At 37.1% G+C, this 17,846-nt stretch overlaps 1 protein-coding gene across 1 annotated transcript; it reads left to right on the top strand.

The window, feature by feature from the left end:
* Positions 1-1,027: 1,027 nt before the first annotated feature.
* On the top strand, positions 1,028-16,918 carry HINT3 (histidine triad nucleotide binding protein 3). Its single transcript, XM_065889092.1, has 5 exons — positions 1,028-1,535; positions 8,704-8,821; positions 12,226-12,295; positions 14,199-14,325; positions 16,424-16,918. Exons 1-5 carry the CDS (start codon positions 1,335-1,337, stop codon positions 16,454-16,456), a joined length of 549 nt encoding a protein of 182 aa, XP_065745164.1. The 5' UTR covers positions 1,028-1,334; the 3' UTR covers positions 16,457-16,918.
* The last annotated feature ends 928 nt before the right edge of the window (positions 16,919-17,846 follow it).

Raw genomic sequence — 17,846 nt, 5'->3', positions numbered from 1 at the left:
ACTGCTGAACTGGGTAAACCAGATGGCTCTATAAAACTATTAATTACATGAGATTGAGTAAACTGATGGATATGGTTATAATTTTTCGGTCTCACCTGAGATATTACTGGCATTTATTCTGTGTTCTCCAGATACAAGGAAACCCTTCCCCTCAAGCTAATTATGATTTATAGCAGTTTGGTAAATTACACCCCTAAGTAGAATTTAAACATTTATATTTTCTACCTGAACCCTCCAGTAATTGGAAACTCAGAGGTTCCCAGAAACTTTATCCAATAAATAAGGAAGGCCACCTCCAAACAAATGCAAGAGTTTCAAGGTATTTTGGGGGGAACCTCAAAAAGGGAGGAATTCATCCAAATCTGTTAGGCAAAATCTGTGATAATCCCTTGGCATGGCTTTCTTGGCCCTGAGAGGCCTTTTAAAAGTTTAGTCTGAGACTCCTAAGAGTCCAAGCACCTGAGTTGGTAACACACGGTTTTTACCTGAGTGGCAGAAAACTCAAGGAGGAAAACTAGTTAGGAGGATATCGCAGTGATCCAGGTGAGGCATAATGAGCCACTGGCAGTAAAGTTCCGGAATATTTCAGACTATGAACTACAGGATTCCGCATTACCTGTGTATGAAGAATGAGATAAAGCGCGCTGTTTTGATCTAGCTGGTGCTGTTAACAACAACAACAATTAAAGACAGATGGGAAATTCAGTTTCACATTTTGAGCTTAGCACCTAAAATTATCATGGCTGAAAATGCGTACACAAAGGATCAACTATGATCTTGTTGAAAACAAAGTTCTAGAAATTTTGTTCATTCTCTTAAAACCTACGAATTCGTAAGCTTAAAATATTAAACTTTAAAAACTTTTTTTTAAGACATCGTTATACACTCTTGGGGCACCTTACATTACAGGATTCAGGGAAACGACATTCAGTACAGTCAACAGGTACCATTCCGCCCCGAGGACACGGCGCTCCCGTGACGTCACCGAGACGTGGGGCGCGAGCCTGCGTTTTGGCGGAAGTCCTGCGTAGTTACCAACGAGACGCAGAGGGAGGGGCAACTGCTGCGGCCGACCGCTCTTCCGTGTAGCGTCCTCGCACGTCCCCTAGTGGCAGCCGGCGTGCAAGCGAGCCTCTGGCTTTGAGGCTCCGCAGCTAGTCAGTCGCCTTCGGTCTGGCGTGGCCCGGGATCAGCGAGCGTGCCCAACTCCCTGTCCGCCCCAGCGCCAGGCGAAGGGCGACGCCTCGAGGTAAAATCTAGGAGGTACGGGAGGCTAACTCTGCGTAGGCCCTGTTGAGAATCCTGAGGCTCTCGGCTGCGCGGGAGCGGAGGCGATGGCTGAGGAGCAGGAATGTGATTTCAAGAAGTCATGTGCCGACTCTGAGGCAGCGGCGGCTGCAGAACCTCTGGGATCCCCTTCGGAGACCGCCGCCGTCGCCGCAGAGTCGCCGGAGCTCGAGAACTACAGTAGCAAGTGCGTGTTCTGCCGGATCGCGGCGCAGCAGGATCCCAGCACTGAACTCCTGTACTGTGAGGTTGGCGGTGACGCGCGACCGGGGACCCGATCGCTCCTGGGGGCTCCGCGAGGGGACCTCGCCGATGTGGATCGGGTGGGGAGGGTCCTGATAAATGGGGCTAGGGGAAGCTGGGTGTCCTAGTGTTAATAACAGACTTACTTCTCTAGGCGCAGGGAGTGTCACCAGCCACCTCTTTGCTATTCTAAGGGGAGAAAATGTAGTGGTAAAGTCTCTCTGCAGCTGCCGAGGTACTTTGTGGACAATAGCATGTATGGCCTCTGATTTTATTAAAGGGACCCCCCTCCCCCCGCCTTTCTAGACACTGCTTTTACATTCCGCACTCTTAATACTGGTACTGAAGAGAAACCAGTAGAAAATAGATAATGGTAATTGTGGAAACCTGTTTGTTAGAGTGACTGAAAATAGGCTGGCAGGAGTGGGTCCGAGGTCAAACTATTACTTAATAGATTCTGATTTCCACTGAAGGGTCCAGTTCCTTAAAAGTGTTATCAGTTAGGATATGTGGACATTTTCAGAGCATTAAGACTTTGTCCAGATATTTTAAAACAGATGATCTGGTAGGCACTTTCTTCCACCAGCTCGACTTGCCTTTAAAGAAACATACTTTTTTTTTTTTTTTTTTTTTTGCTGTACGCGGGCCTCTCACTGTTGTGGCCTCTTCCGTTTCGGAGCACAGGCTCCGGACGCGCAGGCCCAGCGGCCATGGCCTACGGGCCCAGCCGCTCCGCGGCACGCGGGATCCTCCCGGACCAGGGCACGAGCCCGTGTCCCCTACATCGGCAGGCAGACCCCCAACCACTGCGCCACCAGGGAAGCCCAAGAAACATCTTTTGAAAGAATCAGCTCCAAAGATTCTGGGCTTCTTTGTGGTTTTTTGTTGTTTTTGTAGTAATCATTCATTCATTTGTTAAAAGTAAATTGACTTCCTTCTAAGCACTGTTGGAGATTCACTGGTGAGCAAGGTAAAGGATAGTCCCTGTCTGGATTTTATAATCTAAAGGGACAGAAGAGGCAGCTGATAACAGTGCCCTGTTGTATGATGAGATGGTTTTACCTCCTGCAGTATTTTGCAGGGCTTGTGGGAGGAGCACCTGGCCCAGATTTGAAGGGATAGGGAAGGCTTTCCAGAGGAAGTGAGACACGGAAAAGTAAGTAGGCATTGGTCAGGTGAGGAGGAGAGAAGATGCCCCTGGTAAAGAGCACCTTCAGAGGTCTGGTTTCTGCCACAGGAGAACAGAAATTCAGTCTAACTGGAGCATGGAGTTTGAGGGGATGAGTGGTGAAAGATGAAGCTGGAGAGGTAGACAAGGGGCCAAGTTATTAAGGCTACTGTAATTCATGTTAAGGAGTTTTGGCTTTATTTGAAGAGTGAAGGGAAGCTCTACAGTGTTTAATGCTACTGTTCATGCTGGGTTGGAAGAAAGGGGTTGAGAGTTACATGAAAGGGTTTGATCTTTGAAAGATTATCTGACACCATTGTGGAGAATGATTTAGAGAGGACCAGCCTGGAGGCATGGAGATCAGTTATGAGGCTGTTGAAGTAATCCAGCCTGATGATGGCCTGAAATAAGATGTAGTAGTGGGAGTGAAGAAAAGCCAATCAATTTAAGGATATTTAGGAGTCTGACACTGCAGAGATGTGCATCTCTAGCTCAGATTATAGAAACTGTCAGCTTACAGATGGAGATTGAAAAGAGGGAAATTAATGAGATCACCTAGGAAGTATATGTAGAGTAAGAAGTGAAGGGGCCCCTACAAGAGAGAGGCAGAGGAAGAGGACCTGAAAAGAGGAGAGAGAAACAGGGAAAACTAGGAAAGCTAAGAGAAGGGAGTATGTTAGGAAGATAGGAATTGGCAGCAACATCAGCCTTCCCTAATCCTCGAATCTGGGTTAGGTGACTCTCCAATATGCCTGCAGAGAGGGCAACTTAGATCAGAACTGGTTTTGTCCCCAGAGTGATGGTCATTGACCTTGAGGAGAGCAACTGCAGTGCAGTGTGAAGCAGAAGGCAGATTGTAGTTGGTAAGAACCTGAAGGATAAAAAATTGAAGACAGCAAATACAGACGACTTTTGAAGGAAATTTGGCAGTCTTGGGGAGAAGGGAAAAGGTAAGGTAACTACAGGAGGAGATGGAGTTAAGAGAAAGCTTTTTAAAACAGTGAAGACTTTGGTGCGTTTAAATCCTGATGGGAAGGTGCCAATGGAGAGAGGTTTAAAATGGCCTACGGTGGTAGAGCTTTGTCGTTGAGAAAGAGGAAACTCAGTCACTCATCCATTACTCAGTATTTGAATGAGTGCCTTCTGTGTGTCAGGCACTGTTGGAGGCATTAGGATATAGCAGTAAATAAAATGTGCAACAATCCCTGTCCTCATGGAGCTTACTCACAGGAAATAATAAGCAACATAATAAGTAAAATATTATATAGAGAATGGATATTGTTACATAGTTCAAAATATTTATACATAGTTCATTAGATGGGAATGAAAAAAGAGAAAAGGGATGCAAATTTTAAATTTTTAGTCAGGAGAAGCTGCACTAAGAAGGTGGCATTTGAATGAAGCCCTGAAGGAGGTGAAGGAGGAAAGTATATGGTTTATTCTTTATATATAAAGTACAGCTATGCCATATAGGACATGAGAGATACACAATATATTTGTGATATTAACATATCATGGGAGGGCAATTAGGAAAAAGTCTAAAAATGTTCCTTAGGAGGGTGATAATGAGAAAAGTTTAAGAAACGCTGTTATAATCAAACAATGGCCATAATTCCAACTTTAAGAAGGTCATCCATTTCTTTTTTTTAAATAAATTTATTTATTTATTTTTGGCTGAGTTGGGTCTTTGTTGCTGCGCTTGGGCTTTTCTGTAGTTGCGGCGAGCAGGGGCTATTCTTCGTTGTGGTGCGCGGGCTTCTCATTGCCGTGGCTTCTCTTGTTGTGGAGCACGGGCACTAGGTGCACAGGCTTCAGTAGTTGTGGCTCGCGGGCTCTAGAGTGCAGGCTCAGTAGTTGGGGCACACGGGCTTAGTTGTTCCACAGCATGTGGGATCTTCCCGGGCCAGGGCTCGAACCTGTGTCCCCTGCATTGGCAGGCGGATTCTTAACCACTGCGCCACCAGGGAAGCCTGAAGGTCATCCATTTCTGAGGAAAAGTATATGAAAACCCTAATGACACACCATTTTTTTAAGGGGTAGATAAGGGAGTATCGGTAGTTTTATCTTTCTGTTTAAGCAACTGTCATTTACTGAACAGATTTTGCAGGCTTACTATTGATATGTGTTACTCACTTGGAGGTCAAAGATGAACATGGCATGTCCTACACTTGAGAAGCTTGCCTATGATCTGAATTGACATGAAAAATTCTCTTTTAGTGGGTATCACTAGGTATAGGTAGTCAAAATTCTGTATTTTAAAGTCACTTGAAATTATCTTTTCTTTGTGTAATTATGCTACCAACATGACAAATAGTTAGGTTCACTCATTTCTGTTTGTTTTCCATTGTTAAGGACTACTTTTTTCTTTTTGAGTCCAAAAATGTATGGTAAATATTCACATGCTTTTAAAATCAAAATTGTAAAGCAAAGTACATTTGAAGTCTAGTATCCATTCTCTTGTTATCTCTACCCTGTTCCTCTTTCCCCGTAACAAACCTTTAAAAAATATTTTTGGTTTATCTTTCCTTTGTGAGTAGATATGTATGCGTGTGTTTATATTTATACTCTGCCTTCTTACACAAAAGATAGCTTAACCTTGTTCCATGCTTTTTCTTTTTTACCTTAGGAATTTATTCCAGAAATGATTTCATAAGTGTATAAAGATCTTCTTCATTCCTTTTTATAACTACACAATACTCCACTGTATGGATTTGCTGTAATTTATTCAGCCAGTCTTAGTTGAATTTTATGGACAGTTGGGTTATTTTCAGTCTTTTGCTATCATAAATCATGCTGCAAAGAATAGCCTTGTACAAATATTATTTCATATTTTTTGCCTCTTTATCTGTGGAATGGGAGGACAGTCTTTCTTTTATTTATTTTTTTAAATGAGTGATCTTTGGATAGCTTTCCTGTACAGGTTTGTAGTGGCTTTTTTTTTTTTTTAAGAAGATGTTGGGGGTAGGAGTTTATTAATTAATTAATTAATTTTTGCTGTGTTGGGTCTTCGTTGCTGTGCGAGGGGTTTCTCTAGTTGTGGCAAGCGGGGGCCACTCTTCATCGCGGTGCGTGGGCCTCTCACTGTCGCAGCCTCTCTTGTTGCGGAGCACAGGCCCCAGACGCGCAGGCTCAGTAGTTGTGGCTCACGGGCCCAGTTGCTCCGCGGCATGTGGGATCTTCCCAGACCAGGGCTCGAACCCATGTCCCCTGCATTAGCAGGCAGATTCTCAACCACTGTGCCACCAGGAAAACCCCAGTCTTTCTTTTAAATGAAGAGTCTAAATACTGGCTAGATCAGTAGTAGCAATGAGAGACACCAGAGAGCCAGTTTCAGTATTTTAGAAAGCTTAATGGAAATCTAATTCAATCATTGATTGCATAGGCTAAATAAAACGTCATCGCTTTGCTTTTGACAGGAATTTTATCTGCTGGTGATGATGACAGTTATGTCAATTGGTAGGTTTCTTTAATTAACGAGAATTGGGAAAATAAAATATTCACACATGACATTTAGTAAACAGAGCCTTTCAAAATAGGGTTTTGGGAGATGAAGACAGAACTGGGCATTTGGTTCATTCTTATGGCTGAGTCATGTATGACAGCAGATTTTTAAGAGCTTCTTTAATGTTTTTCTCCTGTTATCCTTTAGACTAGCATTTCGTAGTTCCATGAATCTAAAGAAGTGTTACTCCTGCTTTGAGGTAGAATTCAGCTATATTATCTCAAAATAATTCCAATCGGGATGTATTCTGTACCAGAAAGAATTACCTCTGGATTTTTAAAAGTTAGTGCCATAATTGAGGGGGAAATAAAGACATATAAAATTGTTGTGTTATGAATCAGTCTGGGAAGTACAATTTTGTTGTACTAGATTTGACCCCCGATACTAGTTGTTTCTCAGCTGGAAGCATTAAGTAAATAATGGAAAACTTTAAACACTCAAAAACATTGCTGTCTTATCCCTTTTGATCTTATCCCTTTCTAAAACATTCCATGGATATGTATATTTAAAGTTACTACTAGACGGGAAAACCATAATAAAAATGGAAATAATTGTCATGCTTGTTATTTTAGGGTTAGGGTTAGCTCTTGGGGTTCCCCAAGTCAACCAACCTTCTGGGACTATACACACACGTGTGTGTGTGTATATATAACACACATATACATATATGTACACATGTATACATATTTACATAAATTTACACACACACACACACACACACACACACACACACACACACACACACCACCTGGTCTGAGTCTCTGTCCCTGAATTGCAGGAAACCCATCATTTTCCCCAGTATATCAGAAGATTTCCTCTTGGCGCTGGGGGGAGTATGCTGCATACATTATCCCTAGTCACCTCTCATGATTTTCTGTTTCTACTAAATTTTCTATCTTATCCTCAAACCTTTGTCTTGCATCAGCCGAAGAGAGTAACAGAGTCTTTTCCTTTCATTTTCCTGATACATTAACGCAAAACAACAGCTGCTATAGATTTTTCCTCAAAGTTTGGGGGCAATAGGATTCTCACATTCTTTAAACACAGCATAAATCCGTTTCTGTAGGCAGGCACCTCAATTCATTTCTTGTTTGTGTACTTTCCTCATAGCTCATGCTACATTCAGTTGATCATTGTTTACTTCAAGGTCTTAAAAGTTACAATTTCTCCCCCTCTCTAGTCTCATCTTATAGGCAGATTACACTCAATATCTGGAAAAATAATCAAGATTTTTGTGTGGCTGTGCCTCCACATTTTGGCAGCTCTTGGTTGAAAGTATGTAAATGAGGACAGCAACAAAATCAATATTTAAGCAATATTTTAATAGAGTGATATTGTGGACATTTTATAGAAGCCTTGAGATAGGAGAGGGACACATAATACTGTATTTTTGCTGCCCTCCATTTCAGTCATGACTCTGCTGGGGGCTAAAGTAGACAAAAAGTCCCATTCACTGAATTGTGGTCTCACTGCAGGCCAATTTGTCAGTCACCTGAAGCTTAGATGAGCAGTATGGATACTGATAAGGAAGTTCGTGTTACAGTATGTACAATTGCCTTTCATCATTATTCTCACTAAAACCAAGATTATTGGCATGGATATGAGGCCCTTGTTCCAACTGAATTTTAGTTCTTGGAATGGAGAACTAATGAGCAACAGTGCATTCTGGGAAACTATGCTTATTGATACTGATTTTATTTAATTTTGACTAATTTTTTAATATAAGATATTGAATAATGTTATTTAGGGAATATAGATTTTTCTTTTGAAAAAATGTTGAAACTCAAATGTTAATAGGTTGAAAGACTCCCTTTTTTGTTTCCTTTTCTTTTTTCCTTACATTAATGTGTGGAGTATAGAAACCAGAAAACTGATACCATACATGTAATGGACTGGACCCATAACTTAGTACAGTGTACTAGAGTTTGTTTCAGCATTTCAGAGTCTTTTTAATGCTATAAAGTGGCAAGTAAACATAAAGAAAAAGTATTTATAATTATTGTAAAAATGTTTAAAAATGTAACCCCTGGATATATACATGCTAGATGATGTTATAAATGAAGAAAATGGCACTTTGGAAAAAAAGTAAATGTAAAAAAGAATTTATCAATCTTGCTATGATTCTGTGGTAGAACCTTTACAAGTACATATTAGGAGTAGAAAAACCTTAGGGTAGAGATGGAGAAATATATAATGAAATTAAAAAAAAACTCTGGGATTATGGTAATGAAGTTTTAATGAACTTCATTCATAATTGTTTTCCGGAAATTGATTTTATATAAGTCTTTTTCTTCTCTGGAATAAATGAGCATCTCATGAAGGAAGCTAAAGCTTGTCTTTATGGACATAATGCATAATCACAAAACTGCCCAATGGAGATTAGTTGTAACATAAGCACCGTTTCCCTATCAGACTGAGATTTATGTATGATGTTTAAGACATGCCAGAATAGCATTAGGAAATTCTTTTTAAAAATTCACTAACAAATGATATTTTCCTTTAGAATGAAGACCTAGTTTGCTTCAAAGATATCAAGCCAGCAGCACCTCATCATTATCTTGTGGTGCCAAAGATGCATATTGGAAACTGCAGATATCTAAAGAAAGATCAGATAGAACTGGGTAAGTTGATGGCAGTATTCTTCATGGTTATATCATCGTGAACTGGCATCAGTGACGGCAGTGACAATTGAAAAGAAACAGTTTGGCCAGGTATTGTGATAAAGGAGCATTATGGCTTTTTGAAACTTGCATTATGAAAAATTTCAAATATGTACAAAAATAAAGAAAATAGTATAATCTCCATGTATTTATCACCCAACTTCAACATTTATTAACTCATGGCCAATTTCTTTACATATATTAACCTTCTCCCACAGTGGATTTTAAGCAAATCTCAGGCGCCATGTTATTTAATTTTTTAAATCTCTAAAAGATAATGCCTCTTTATGCTTTTTAAATGATGGCTTTCTTGATTCTGAAAGTGAAAGATAATATTAAAACTTATAAACAAATAGAATGGATAAAGAAGATGTGGTACGTATATACAATGGACTATTACTCAGCCATAAAAAGGAACAGAATTGTGCCATTTGCAGAGACGTGGATGGACCTAGAGACTGTCATACAGAGTGAAGTAAGTCAGAAAGAGAAAAACAAATAGCATATAATATCACTTATATGTGGAATCTAGAAAAATGATACAGATGAACTTATTTGCAAAACAAAAATAGAGATGCACACATAGAGAACAAACGTATGGATACCAAGGGGGCAATGGGGAGGTGGAATGAGTTGGGAGATTAGGATTGACATATATACACTACTATGTATAAAATTGATAACTAATGAGAACCTACTGTATATCACAGGGAACTCTACTCAGTGCTCTGTGGTAACCTAAATGGGAAGGAAGTCCAAAAAAGAGGGAATATATGTATACATATAGCTGATTCACTTTGCTATACAGCAGAAACTAACATAACATTGTAAAGCAACTATACTCCGATAAAAATTAATTTTAAAAAAGTTATAAACAAATAAGTTATAGTATGGCATATGAGTACATATTACCTGAGAGTGAGACCATATTAGTACCTGCCTTGTAGTTTCCTGCCTTGTAATTTCCTGTATAGATGAAGTAGGACCAAAGTTTAATTATGAGATTTTAGTGATGAACTTTTAGCCTCTGAAAAAGAGATTCTGAATTCTTGTCTCTTACAGGATTATCCTGTATTTTCCTATACATGATTTCTGTGACTTGTCAGCTACGGTTTACTAAGACATTGCTAAGTTTACTTCAAACCTGCTTCAATAGTCATTGTCATCAGGGTCTGGGATGTTTGGTCAATACTTTAAGGTAGCTGGCAAGATAGATAAGTTGGGCCAGATTTTTGAAGGTGACTAAGAAATCTCTTTGATGAAAACCTCGATATATGGTTTATTAGTGTTTAGACTACTGAATTACCAGTTTTTAAACTGTTTTTTCGAGATATTGTGAAATTCCTTAGTCATCTTCAGTTCTATCAGTATGTTTCATGCTCCTTCCAACAGACAGAGGCCAATATACGTGCAGTATTTAGTACTAGGCAACAGCCACCAGCCTTAAGTATTTCCTTTTATACTGTTTTTCTTAAGGAGGGAGAAATGTGTTTATGCTTGCTTTTCTTTTTCTAGTATTTCTTTTCTTGTTAAAAGTTTTTATAACAGTTGCAAATCAAATGTTACTAATTTTGAAGCAGCATGGTGGGTGTTTGGGATTTCATTATATGTACTGTTTTTACTGATTTTGTGTATATTTGAATATTTCCATAATAAAACTTTAAAAGTCCTTGAAATTAATATTTTTATACAATCTATAAAGTTGGAAAAATAATAAGCATATGGAAGAGCTTAATAATACTATCAAGCACTGTGACTATAATTGACATTAATAGAACTTCACCTAACTATAGAATATACATTTTGTTATGAGCACATGTTCACCAAGATAGTCCATATTCTGGACAATAAAATAAGTCTCAATACATTTCAGATGATCAAAATCTTATAAAATACATTGTCTGATGACAATGGAATTAAAATAAATAATAAAATCTAGAATAGCACTAAATATTTTTAAGTTAAAACACTTTTAAGTAACTTCTAAATAAATAGGTAAAAAAGACAATATTTTGAACTGATTGGTAATAAAAATACAGCATAACAAAATTTGTAGAATGTAGCTGAAGAAGTGCCTAGAGGGAAATTTATAGCTTTAAGTGCTTATATTAGAAAAGGAGGTACAAAACCAATGACCTAAGTTTCCAGTTTAGGATGCTAGAAAGAGGCAAGCAAATCAGATCAAAATAAAGTATAAAGAAGGAAATAGTAGAGTAGGTATCAATGAAATAGGAAAGAGATAATACGTTTTGCTTCATGTATTTTGGATCTGATTTTAAGTGAATATGTAATTATGATTGTCATGTCTTCTCAATGATCCATTTTTATCATTGTAAAATGTTCCTTTTTATGTCTGGAAATACTTCTGCTGTCTTTTTTTTTTTTTGCGGTATGCGGGCTTCTCACTGTTGTGGCCTCTCCCATTGCGGAGCACAGGCTCCGGACGCGCAGGCTCAGTGGCCATGGCTCACGGGCCCAGCCGCTCCGCGGCATGTGGGATCTTCCCAGACCAGGGCACGAACCCGTGTCCCCTGCATCGGCAGGCGGACTCTCAACCACTGCACCACCAGGGAAGCCCTTGGGAGTATTTTTAAAAGAAAACAAGATACAGTCTGGCTCCAAGTAACATGAGCTTTTTTTTTGACCTTGTGGTACTGGCCTTGTCATGGAAGCCTTCCCACCCAAGCCTGACTTAGAGAGGTAAACTGTTAGCAATGATTTTATAAGCCTCATTATAACAACTGCCCTCTGCAGATTCTCTCACTTCTCTTTTCAAATGCTTGATTACACCATTCAGAAACAAAAGAGATCTAAAGTTTGGCATTGTGCTTTGAAGATCCTGGGTTACCAAAATTTTTTTAATGGGGAAGTGTATTCCCACCTGAAGGCCATGAAACATTGAGACAATAAAGATGCTAAGGCAAATAAGAGTTTGGAAGCCAAAACAAACATTTAGCTAGTCATGGCTGGGCCAACATAAAGGGATATCATATTCCTAATTTGAGTTCAAAGACAAATTCAAAGTTTTCTTGTCCTCTTAACTCAAACAGTTTTTGTTTAATTACTTGGTTTCTTTATGATTAGAATTAGACCTCAGTAGGATCAGATGTCCTAAACAGTCACTTGATAATATCCCTCAACAGCTGTTCAAAGTCAGCTTATGTGTGACAGTTTGTGATGGGTTGAACCTTCATTTCAGTTGTTGATAAGCAAATTTCTTCGTAACTTAGAGCTACTGGATGAGTCTTTAAATGTGTATCCATTTGATACGACTTTTTACTAGGACCCTAAAAGTTCAGGTTAATAACTAGGTAGTGAACTTAATGTCTCCTATAGTGTAATGTAGTTTCTTTACTGTTTTGTAGTTGAGAACATGGTAACTGTTGGAAAAACCATTCTTGAAAGGAATAATTTCACTGACTTCAAAAATACGAGGTATGTATACTTCCAGATAGAAACCAATATATGCAGTTGGTTTTTCTGAAATGTTATTTCCTCAGGAAAACGAAAGTAGAGATGGCAGAATTCATGGTTTAAATGCAGTTTTCCTGAAAGTGAACATATTGTTCATTGGTAAATTTAATAAACAAAACTTTTTTTCACATCTCAACATCGTCTAATAATCACCACATTTAGTTTTGGACAGACAAGTATATTGAAGCAGTGGGTAGGTAAAATTAGTTGCTTAGTCCTCTTTGTTCAATATGTGCATTCCTATAAAATTGTGAGTAAATTGAATTTCCTTAGAAAAAATTTATTTTATATGATTTAAAAATACATTATTACCCTTCTAGCATGAAAGTAACTTGAATTTGTTGAACTGCACTCTGACATTCACCAAAGTTTGAGTAAAAGCATACAATATTCAATTTGGTAACTGTTTTAATTAATCTATTTATTTTTTCTTCTTAAAAGATTTCGATTTTGCCTTGTATGATCAAAGTAGTACCAAGGCAGGTATAGTGATTACTTTGACACCTCTGAACTGGAATTCAGAGGCCTGAATTCTAATGCTATCAGTGTTACTTGCTTCTACTGTAGTTGTACTGGCTGTGTTACTTTAGACAAGTCATTTAAACTCTCCAAGATAATACCTGCAGTGCCTACTTGTAGGCTAAAATGAGATTGAACATGTGAAAATCCTGTGAAAACTATTATGAACTATATCCAAGGGTGATAATGACAAGGAACAGATGGTATTTGAGACCCTTTGGTCAAAATCAACACGTTCCCTTCCCAGTCATAGAAGTGCTCATTAGAAGAATGAACACTGGACTGGTTGTCAAGAGCCCTGAGTTTCAATTCTAGCTCTACCACTGCCTAACTTTGTGACCTTGAGAAGTCTCTTCAACTTTCTAGATCTTGGTTTCCCCATCTTTAAAATCTTTAAAATGAAAAGGTTGAGTGAACCCTTGAGTTACTTCTAGCTTTTAGATTACTTGATTCCATTATATGACTCCTGTTTCATAGAGGGAAAACCTAGTCTCCTTTTCTGGGTGGTGGTAGAGGCTTTTCAATATGTTACGGATCTGATTCCACAGTCTGTCCTGTACTGCTGCATTATAGCACCTCTCCTTGCCTTCTTCCCACGTTCCCAGTCATTTTTAGTCTTTTTTAAAAATTGACACTTACTTCTAGTTTGAACAGGCAAATATTTCTAGGCTTGAATTATTGTTACAGGTGTGCCTTGCTCCACTTACAAAGTAGACTTCCAAAACTGTGTGTAAATGGATTTTTAAGAGGTTAAATCATATTAAAAAATTTTTTTACCAAAGGAATTCTCTTGTAAATATTTTATAAAGCAAATAGTTATGAATAGTTATCATCTAACTTATTTTTAGTATTCAAGAAACTTAAGTGATGATAAAGTTTTTTTAGTGAGGGTAAGGAAATGACCACTTTATTAAAGGAGAAAGTGCGCCATCTACTGGCTATGTCTTGGAAAAAGGAATCCTACTTCTACTTCAGCGCTCAGTAATTTTAAGATTCACTGCAGAGACATCTTTTAGGAGAATTAAAGCTTAATATGATAAGAACTGAAGTAATGAGACATAATGCCAGCTCAGAATTCATAAGGGTTATACAGAGGCATAATATTCTGTGAAAGCCTTTCTCAATGAAGAGTTTATCTTATTGTGAACTTCAACATGAAGATGAACTGTGTGAATACTCTCAAGTTCATAAAGAAAAACAGTGAAAGAGATGTTTGAGTGGTAATCTGTCTACCTTAGGTAACCTGTTTTGGATATATTTAATATTTATGTGTTTTAACCTGAAAATAGAGTTGTAAACTGTTGTAGAACTAATATGTCAATTATCTCTTACCTTGCTGTTTCAGAATGGGTTTCCATGTGCCACCATTCTGTTCCATTTCCCATTTGCACCTTCATGTTCTGGCACCAGCCGATCAGCTTAGCTTCTTATCAAAATTGGTTTATAGAGTGAATTCCTATTGGTTTATCACAGTAAGTGTTATTGTTATGCTAGCAGCATACAAAAATATTTAAAATATTTGTCCTTTTTGTTGTAGTTTTTCTTTTCTTGGCAACAGTGGGCACTTATAGACTTGATCATCTGTTTTAACATTCTATTTGCACATATCTAAAATAATATTTTTAATTTGGGGTACTTTTCCAGGTCATCAAATCTGTAGGAAGAGATACTATGGCAAAGTCTCTCAATTGTAAGCAGAGGATATGATATAGAAGTTCATGGCATTAATAGTTCAGAATTCTGAATTGTGGCTCTATTAGTTACTTGAGTGACCATGTGCAAGTTACTTAAACTTTTTAAGCCCCAAGTTTTTTTATCTACTACTGACGTATAGGTAATAGTGCCTACATCTAGGGTTGATAAGAGGATTGATGAAATAATTAACATGTAAAGCACTTAAAACTGTACATTACAGATAGTGAGGGCTCAGTAAATGTTATCTGCTGCCTCTGTCATCATCAACCTCATTGCAGAAATTGATGCAAGTAGTAGCATCAGCTACTAGATCTGAAGTTGAAGCTTTGAGCCTAAAAAGATTGCAGAATTTTGCTTTACTAGGGCAAACGTAGAATAGAATTCAACTGATTATTGGCTTGTAACCTGACAGTCAAGCTTTAGTTATTAAATGACTTTGTCCTTCCAGGGCCACTTGACTAGTAATTTATGTTTCTTATTTTATGTGTCCATGATGATAAGGTGACCTATAGTTGCTATATCTGAAAAACCATCAAATTGCAAATTAAGTAATTACCATTAGTTAATGCAGATTATTATTATAGTCATAGTACAAAAGAAATGAAAAAGCAGTTGATTTCTAGAAACTTCATATTTCAAACTTATTATCTCTCTCCTCAACTTGTTGTCCATATATTTAAGGTATGTGGTGTATATATTTGAAATTGAAAAGTGGGACATTTTGTAGGAAGCTGGTGTGGTCTCTTAAAAAAATCAGTATGATAAAAAACAGATATTTTTTTCTTATTTGTATTTCTAAGTTTCTACACTATCTATGCTTTTATAGTAAAAAATAATTAGAAATACATTTTTATACTTTTTAAACTGTATTTCCTTACATGATTTTTTAGTTGGGAAAAAAATGAATGAACAAAGTTATGAGATCTATTAATTGTTCGTCCTGGGAATCTGAACTCTTCTTAAATCTAGGTATTTAAGTATATATTATGAGACTGAAAAAGTCAAGATAAAGATATTAATGTTTATTCTGAAATCTTACATAATTTTTCAGATATATGATGATTGAGAAAAGTATCTGAAATGATGTAACTAGAAGGCTTTAGTTTACTTTTTATTCTTTTTGTTTTCCTTATTTTTTTAGAGCAGTTTTAGGTTCACAGCAAAATTGAATGGAAAGTACACAGAGTTCCCGTATACCCTCTGTCCCCACATACTCGCAGTCTTCCCCACTGTCAACATCCTACACCACAGTGATACATTCGTTATAATCCATGAAACTACATTGACATGTTATTATCACTCAAAGTCCATAGTTTACATTAGGGTTCATTCTTGGTGTTGTACATTCTGTGGGTTTGGATGAATGTATAATGACATATATCCACAATTGTAGAATCATGCAGAATAGTTTAACTGCCCTGAAAATCCTCTGTGCGCTGACTATTCATTTCTCCCTCCCCCTTAATCCCTGGTAACCACTGATCTTTTTAATGTCTCCAGTTTTGCCTTTTCCAGAATATCATGTAGTTAGAATCATATTGTATGTAGCCTTTTCAGATTGGCTTCTTTCACTTAGTTAAATGCATTTCAGGTTCTTCCATGTCTTTAGTATTATATTTATTTTCCTTATTGAAACTATCTAACAAAAAGGCAATGTGGATAAAAATCTGCCTATTTATATATAGTATAGAATAAACACCTTTACTGTAGTTTGAAAACTGTTATGTTGAGAGTTTTTTGTAAGATATTTTTAGGAACAGAATATATAGTATCCAGTTCTTCTGCTGTGGCTTATTATAATAGGGGCGCCAGTAGAATTATTTCATGTAGGCTATGATAACTAGAATAAAAAAATATGTTATTTTTCCATTACAGGCTGATTATTTGATTGACAAACTAAGAACATGAAAATGTCAACAGTGGAAGATTTTCCTAATTTTAGCTCAACATAAACTAATATTCTGGTCTCTTTGAAGTCTAATTACAATTGGGTTTTATGTGAAGCTATTACTGGGTAGTTTTAAATTGTTTCTTATGTTTGTTTCCTGAAATCTGTGATATAGTTATATGAATATTTTGTCATTGACTTTGTTTTAGTGGTTCCTTGTCTAAGGTATAAGATACTATAGATAAAATCCCATTAAAACAAATTCTGTTAATCAAGAAGGGCTCTGTATTTTTTTAAAGTTCAAACATTTTAATTTCTGAATAGTCAATTATAATAGTGATTTATTTATGAAGAATAAACTGGTATAAAAAGTACTTTGTTGGAGCCTTTATTATATGAAGGAGAAAGAGAAATTATTTCTTGATTGTTCTATAATTATACACACAAAATTTCAAAATAAACAGTACTGTACTACACAGTGATCTCTGATCTTATTGATGGAAAGAACTGTATATGTGTCACTTTTTACTCAGGTTTCAGATGCTGGCTTTCACTTCTTGAATCCTAGCATCTTTGTAATAAATTGATCCTGGAGCTATGTAATATATATAAAATAATTTCACTGTAACAGTGGGTTTGCTATAACAATCAATTTGGCTATCCAAGAGAATTCATTGTAATGCAATTTTACCTGTAAGAACGTAAATTGGGAAGAAACATAAGTGGTTACATTAATCTGTTAAAACTGGCAGAAACTGTTGCTCTATGGCTTATTTATTACACCAAAGGAAAATCAGAATTAAAAAGTGGTTAGACCTATCTTTTACCATGAAGTCCTGATTTGAAAGTAGAGATAGATTGGATGAGAAAATTAATTTTAATAGCAACATTAATATATTGATAAATCATTTCATGAGACATATTTCTTTAGGAATTGTCTTTTGGTGCTAATCTACACTAACAATAGTGAATGTGAATGAAAAATAAGTACTGAAAGCTAATCTTACATTGTGCCAGTGTATAACGGTACCATATACATGAATATAAATGAACATAAGGATTAAAGTATTGATCTTAGGAACAGGCTGAGAAGAGTAGTGTGTTTTTTTTTAACCTTCTTTTTTGGGGGATGATATTAAACATAGTTTTAAGTAATGAAATACTTAGTTACAACCTCTGGAATCAATATTGTTTAGTTCATTTGTTCATTAATTCATTCAAAATACATTTAGTGGGCTTCCCTGGTGGCACAGTGGTTAAGAATCCACCTGCCAATGCAGGGGACACAGGTTCGAGCCCTGGTCCAGGAAGATCCCACATGCCGTGGAGTAACTAAGCCCGTGCGCCACAACTACTGAGCCTGAGTTCTAGAGCCCAGGAGTCATATACTGAACCCGCGTGCCACAACTA

The sequence above is a fragment of the Phocoena phocoena genome, chromosome 12, assembly GCF_963924675.1.
Source record: "Phocoena phocoena chromosome 12, mPhoPho1.1, whole genome shotgun sequence".
NCBI lineage: Eukaryota > Metazoa > Chordata > Mammalia > Artiodactyla > Phocoenidae > Phocoena > Phocoena phocoena.
Note: the sequence above shows the minus strand (reverse complement) of the source record. Positions and strands in the feature narration are given on the sequence as shown.